General features: G+C 54.7%; 1 protein-coding gene across 2 annotated transcripts in view; it reads right to left on the minus strand.

Moving 5' to 3' along the window:
* The window catches only part of Nectin2 (nectin cell adhesion molecule 2), a 33,849-nt gene extending 29,829 nt beyond the window's left edge, over window positions 1-4,020 (minus strand). For both annotated transcript variants that reach the window (XM_021218870.1, XM_021218871.1), the window contains exon 1: window positions 3,662-4,020. In XM_021218870.1, the coding sequence (XP_021074529.1) occupies window positions 3,662-3,749 (88 nt within the window). In that variant the 5' untranslated portion in view covers window positions 3,750-4,020. The remainder of the gene's footprint in view (window positions 1-3,661) is intronic.
* Between the last annotated feature and the right edge of the window lie 3,279 nt (window positions 4,021-7,299).

The following is a 7,299-nucleotide window of genomic DNA, read 5'->3' on the forward strand; positions in this document are numbered from 1 at the left end:
GAGAGAGAGAGAGAGAGAGAAAGAGAGAGAGAGAGAGTTACTGTCCTGAACTCTCTAATTAGCCCAAACTGGCTTTGAACTCAGAGATCCGCCTGCCTCTGCCTTCTGAGTGCTGGGATTAAAGGTTCACTCCTGCAATGACATACATTTTGTGTGAATCAGGGTCTTAAGCAGTCCGGGCTATCCTGAACTTAATTATGGAGCCAAATATGATTTTGAACTTCTGAAGCTCTGGTCTCTACCTTCCATTTGCAGGATTAGAGGTGCACACGACCACTGGAGATTTTAGGGTGTGAGGGATTGAACCCTAGGCTTCACTCATGCTAGGCAAACACTCTGCCGACAGGTTTGCCCCCCTAGTTGTTTTCTTCTGAGAGAAGGACTCAGATAACCCTGCGTGGCCTCAATCTCACTACATAGCCATGCAATCCTGAGTTCGCGCTTGCATTCCAGTTCCGCGCCACCGCGCCTGCTTTTGGAGGTGCTGAGTTTGGAACCCAGGGTTCCATGCATGCTAGGTGAGCACTCTATCCATGGAGCCACGGCCCAGCCCATCGGGTTCCATGCATGCTAGGTGAGCACTCTATCCACGGAGCCACGGCCCAGCCCATCTCTTTTTTTCCCCAGTCTTTCAGGTCACTAGCCAAGGCGGCCCTGGGGGTGGACAGTGCACTGCTTCAGCCTCCCCTACCTTGGCACTGAGATTATAGGCCACTCTGTCCTGAGACAAGGACTTCCTATGTAGCTCAGCCTGGCCTTGAACTCCCTGCAATCCCCCTCCTCAGCCTTCTTTGAGTGCTGGAGTCACAGGTGTTCGCTTTCCATACCTGTCTTAGGTTTCTGTTTCCGTGCCCCTGGGGTCTCTGTGTCTCTAGGTACCCCTCCCTCCACGGCTCGGCTCCCGACATACTTTCTTACTGCCAGGCCGCCTCTCCTGGTCCATCTCCTCCTCCCCTTCCTGCTCTGTTTCTCAGCACTGCTGGGGCATTAAAAATGTAACAGCATCGCAGCGGGGGCAGGGGAGTTGGCCCTTGTGCAAGACTCCCTGTGCCTTCCCGTGTCTTTAACTCCCTGTGGCCCCTACATGCTGGCTGGCCTTGAGACTGGCCTGTGCTCTGACCTCTCCAAGTCACAGGATCTCCACAGCCCTCTGGCTGGGGTCTTCTGGTCTCCTCTCCTGTCACCAAACCTCTCTGCCCTTCCAGTGTCCCTGCCTACACCCCTCCCAGCACCCCAGCACCCCTGCCCCTTTCCAGCATCTTTCTGCCCTCCCTTGCAATCTTCCTTCATTCTTTGTGCATGATTCCATCCTTGCATGACTCCATCCTTGCATAGGTCTGATCCCTGTCCCCTCCCTCTCTTGGCTCCTGTCCCTATATCCCTGCTCTCCATCCTGTCCCCCCCCCCCAATTTCTTCTCTGCTCAGTTCCCCTTCCCTAACTAGAAGAGACAGCCAGGCCTGCCATCCCCTCTTCTCCCCTCCCCCGCCACTGTGTGGGGGCTGCCTGGATGACATAGATGAGCAGAGAGAGATAGGGAAGAGTGGGGAGGGAGGCTCCGGCTCCAGCGGGAGGTCCAGGTGGTGCAAGCCCCATTCCCAGAGGAGGCCAGGAAGCAGGGAGGCTGAGCAGCTAGAACCGGGGGGAAAAGGGATGTAGGGAAAGCAGAGATGGAGAGAGCAAAGGAAGGACAAACAGAACAGAACAGAGAGGAGAGAGAGCCCGGGGAAGGGAGGTAATGGAAAGAGAGAGAAGGGAGAGAGGGAAAGGGAAATGAAGAGAGAAAGAAAAAGGAGAGGGAGAGAGAAGGAATGAGGAAGTGGAGATAGGAGTAGGGTGGCTTAGAAAAGGCCAAGGTCCCCTCCCCAGCGTTGGAAGGGAAGGCCCAACCCCTGGAAATCCCCCCAGGGATTCAGCAGGGAAAGGGACAGTCACCACAGGTCTAGGAAATAGCAAGCACTTTGGGGAGCCTGCCCAGCCTGGCTGCTGGGTTGCTGGCTTTCAAAAGCTTCCAAGGGACGGGAGTGGAACCTTGGGAAAGAGAGTGTCCTTTTCGGTTTCCTCTGGGGTTCTGTGGAATCTGCTGTGAGGTACCACACGGGTGGATTCTGAGAATTCACCCAGAGGGACAGGAACAGATCTCATCTATCCGGGAGGTCAAGGCGATGACCTCAAAGAAGGCGACGAAAGAAAAAAAAAAAGAGGCCAAAAGTGACAGGCATTCTCCCCACGATCCTTCTGATCCCCGTTCTGAGCAAACTCTCCAGAAACTCCCCGCTCCCCATCCCTGAGTGTGTCGTTCAGAAGGAACAGCCAGGTCACCTGCTAGGGGCGGGGCGAGGTCAGCACACCTGTTCACACCTCACCCTACCCCCCCCCCGCCCCGGTCTCGCAGAGCCCCGGGTCCCCTCCAGGGCTGGGGGGTGGAAAGGGGAGCGAGTCTTAGAGAGGAGGCTCCTCCCATTTACCTCTCCAAGTGCTTCGAGGACAAAGGCGTGACCAGAGAGAGGAGAGATAAGGTCCCGAAACCAGGAGTTGGGACTCCAGAGCGCTCTAGCCCCGCCCCGCCCCTCCCAAACTAGGTGAAAGCGATCCCGGAAAACTTCCCCAGGGACGTCGCCACTCACGAGGAAAGGGGGAGGGGAGGAAAACGGCAAACCTCCCGGGCTCTGACTCTACCTGGGACACAGCCGACTAAGTTCCCAATTTCAGGCTACGTCTTTAAGCCTTTGATTATATTTGGGGGCGGAGGGGTAAAGGTCAGAGTCTCCTGATCGTTAAATTCCACTGCCTACAGTTAAATCCGAACCTGCCGAGATAGTACCTCTGGACCCCAACTGCACCTGGACCCCAGCGAGCAGAGCTCTTGGCCCACAGTTAAACCCAAGACCCACAAGTTTGAACCCCTTTTCTCCAAGTCTATCTAGACTCGGGTTAGGCTCGCCTTCTGAGATTCTGGAGGCAGAACCTCTTAATTTTCCCAGAACCCAGGGGTCAGTGTCTGTAAACTCCCTGAGGCCTGAGGCTTGCACTCCAGACTCACACCCTCCCTGCCCCTGGGTGCCCCCAACTCTCATCATTGGTTTGCCAAGGGCTCCCAAAGACGGAACTCACCCCCCTCACACACACACACACACACACACACACACACACACACACACACACACACATTCGTCTTGGGAATCTCGACGGTGGGTCCCCTCGCGCCCAATTCTTCCCGGGCCTCAGATGCCCAACCCAACAAGAAGGAAAAGAAAAAAAGGGGAGAGGGTGTCGTCCCTCCTCACCATCACGACCCTCCAGCTAGTGTGAGTGGGGGGAACATTCTCCACATTCCTGAGGGGGGGAGAGCAGAGACGGAAATCCAGATTCCGGATAAGTGATCGGCACAGGATGGGGAGGATTTAACCCCTTCCATGCCGAGGGAGGTGGAGGTGGACAGAAACCCGGGCTAGAATGGACACTAGTGATTACGCGGGGTGCAGAGAGGGAGGTTAGGAGACTCGGAGAGAGAGCCCTGTGTGTTAAAGGGATCTCTATCAGTAGGGCCAACCTAGAAGGGGGCACGAGGGAAGGGGCCTCGGGGCGCTGGGAGTGAGGTGGGGGACGATGCCCCGTTCCCTCCCTTCTGAGGACTGACGAAGGCATCCGCGCGTTTTCACCTGTTTCCTGAAGCAGGAGCAGTAGCAGCGGCCACAACGGCAGCGTCGGTGACAATCTGGACGGCGGGAGGACTGCGGCCCGGGCCATGGGGGGCCCGGGGAGGGACTGGGCCCGGGCAGGGGGTGCCTAGGGACCACTCTTCGTGTACCGATCGGCTGGGAGGGCGGTCAGGGGTCTGAAGTGTCCGGCTCCAGGCCGGCTTCCGCCGCTCACGGCTCCCCGGATCAGTTCGTTCGGCCCAGCTTTCCCTCGCCTGGCTCTCAGGATCCGCGCCCCCCGGCCCCTCGCTTAGCTCCAGCGGGCCGGACTCATGACGTCACAGGCCCCGCCCCTCCCCGCCAAGGCGATCCTAGGGCTCAGGCTCCGCCCCCCTCAGGGCTAAGACCCCGCCCATCCCGCGACCCACACCTGTCTGGCCCCACGATTCTATCTCCGCCTTCGCCCGGGAATTAAGCGGTTTGACCACGCCCACTCGCCATGGAGTCACGCCCCCACACAACCCCGGGAAGACCCACTGCGCCCCCTACTGGTCATTCTAATGAGACGCGGTCACACCCCCTTCTAAACTTCCGGTCGCCTCCCACCAGGAGAAGCCGTGCCTCCTCGCCCAGACCACGCCCCACTGCCCTCTGGTTAGCCTGAGTATGTGGGCTCTCATAGGGCCTCCCTTCCTGAGGCACCGCCCCTTGACGAGGCCACACCCCTGCCCCAGCCTTTCTCCTGGTCCTGCTGCTGTGGTAGGTCGGGGTCACTTCTTAGTGGACCCCATTTCTTTCTGATCTCTGCCCTGGGTTCTCGTGTCACCGCCTCATTTCTTTCCAGATTTCTCCTCTTTCTCTATCTCTGAGTCTCCCTCCGCATCCCCATGTTTCTCTGTGGCTCTGCTCTGGTGTTTCTTTGTCCGTCCCTGTGCCAGTGTCACTTAGTCCCCGTGTCTCGTTGCATTCCTTTGACCGTGCGTCTCTCCTTGCGTCCCTGTCACTTTCTGTTTCTTGTCTCATAGTTTTTTTCCTGTGTCACTCTTCATATGCCTGTCCCTGCATCTGGCCTCTGCGTCCCGCCCACCCAGGATCCTTTTTTTTATATCGCAGCCTTCCGCGAGGGGGCAGCATAAACCAACCCTGCAGGCCGAACCCCGCTGGGTGGGGCTGGACCAGTCAGTCTGTCCTCTGGCCCTACCAGTCCCTTCCGGTTGTCCTTGTCCCACTTTCTCTATCTCACCAGAATCCTGTGGTCTTTGTGGCTGGTTTTTGAAGCGGCCCTTTTGTCTCTTCCTAGACGCTCCACTCCTCCCCACCCCCACCTACCGTTTCACGTTCCCAGGGGAGCAAATGAGAAGGTCCACTTGTTGGGGATGGGGGAGGGGAGCAGGTACTCCGCTGCTGGAGTACCTGACGGTCAAATCCTCCCCAAGAGCCAGGCATTTGGTGGTTTCTTGTGAGAGAGCCACCTGGGCTGGGGTAGGGCCCCTTCTCCAGCCAGCCACATGCATGAAGCCCCTCTCCCATGTGGCAAGGCCCAAGGAGTGGACCCTGGCTCTGACCAACTTCCGTTTCACTCTTGTTAATTCTCCTATTTGTTGGCTTGCAGATTATTTTGCGTGCGTGCAGGCCATGCCGGCTTCTGAAGGGCAGATAACAACTTGCTTAGAGTCAGAAGCATCAAGTGGGTGCGCGGGGGGGGGGGGGAGGCAACTCAACATGGCCAAGTTTGGTGGCAAGCGCTTCACCTTTGAAGCCGTTCCACCCACCTTGGTTTTGTTTTATGAGATGGTATCTCATGTCTTCCTGGCTAACCAGCTGAGGGGTGCAATCCTGGGATTGTAGGCACGGCACACACTGACTGCAAGTTGAGCTCTCTCCATTCTGAGCTGCTGCCACATCCCTTTAACAACATTGTTAATAAAGGGTTTTAGCTTTGGCTATCCACCAGGCCCTCCTGTAAGTCTGCTCCCAAACAATCCCCCGATCAAGCCTTGGAGGAGGTAGGGGAACTGAGTCATAGGGAGGGAAAATGGCTTGCTCCCAAAGGTCAGGGTTACGAAAAGAGGCAGGTCCACAATGGACACTATTCAGAATTCCTTTGTCTTTGTTCCTTGCTCACAAGAATCTCAGGAAGGGGGTCGGGTTGGTGCCGCACAGCTGTAATCCCAGCACTCAGGTGGCAGAAACAGAAAGACCTCACAGAATTCCAAACCATTGTGGTCTACAGACCCAGTTCCAATCAGCCACGCTCACCACGTGAGGGTCACCGTGTGTGAAAAGTAAACTAAGGCACAGGTTCTTTCCAAACCACCGCCAGAGAAGGAGCTGCGTGAGGTTTGTTGGTGTTTTTAGTAGCTATGCAACATGACATCCAGATAATATCTCAGGTTTGCAACGAATGTGGCATGAGGCTAGCTGTATGAATGACAGACGCTGAATAAATGCACTGTAGCTCCCAACTTGTTGTTATTGTTTTTTTTCCAAGATAGTGTGTCTTAGTCAGGCTTGCTTGCTCTTTCTTTCTTTCTTTCTTTTTTTAAGATTTATTATATCTAAGTACACTGTAGCCGTCTCCAGATGCACCAGAAGAGGGCGTGAGATCTCATTACAGATGGTTGTGAGCCACCATGTGGTTGCTGGAATTTGAATTCAGGACCTTCTGGAGAGTAGTCCATGCTCTTAACCACTGAGCCATCTCTCCAGACCTTAATCAGGCTTTCTAACACTGCAATGAAACACTGTGACAAAAAAAAGCAGCTTGGGGAGGAAAAGGTTTATGTAGCTACCAGTTTGAGAATTTGGTTCCTTTAAAAAGCACAGAAGTATTATGACAATGTTTTCATTTTAATCCTAGGTGTGGGCTACTCCAGATTGTCTGCAGCAGCTGATTATGATTTGCCTCGTGCTCTAGCAGAAGTGTGATTTTTGTCAGCCGAGTATAGCTTCTGTGACTGTGTGGTGTTTGGAATTCTGGAAACTGATCAGAGGGTAAATAAGTGCTAGAGGCCCAATAGGTGGGGTGCGTGGTTGTTGGTCATGGTTTGTTAGTAGTCCTCAAAGAAGACACTAAAGGAAAGAAATTAGATTCAGGGATCTCTATCTCTTTCTCTCCGCTTCTATCCTTGTTTCTCTCCTGTCTAGTGATAGCAGGTGAAACGGCATGGTGTGGAATAAAGGGTGGGAAAAAAGAAAAACCCACAAAGTAGAAAAGACGAGCTGCAGGTTTATTTCCTTACACTTCCACATTCTTGTCCATCACTGAAGGAAGTCAGGACATGAACTCAGCAGGGCAGGAACCTGGAGGTAGGAGCAGAGGCCAGATTGCTTTCTTATAGAACCCAGGACCAGCAGCCCAGGGATGGCACCACTCAAATGGACTGGACCCTCTCTCCTTGATCACTAATTGAGATATGTTTTATAGCCAGATTTTATGGAAGCATTTTCTCAGGCTCCTTCCTCTCTGATGATTCGAACTTGTGTCAAGTTGACACACAAAATCAGCTAGTATACAGGTTCTTACTATGTAGCTCTGTCGCCCTGGCTGGCCTGGAATTTCCTATGTAGACCAGGATGGCCTTGAACTCACAGAGATCTGCCTGCCTCTGCCTCTGCCTCTGCCTCTGCCTCTGCCTCTGCCTCTGCCTCTGCCTCTG

Source organism: Mus pahari, chromosome 19, assembly GCF_900095145.1.
Source record: "Mus pahari chromosome 19, PAHARI_EIJ_v1.1, whole genome shotgun sequence".
Taxonomy (NCBI): Eukaryota; Metazoa; Chordata; class Mammalia; order Rodentia; family Muridae; genus Mus; species Mus pahari.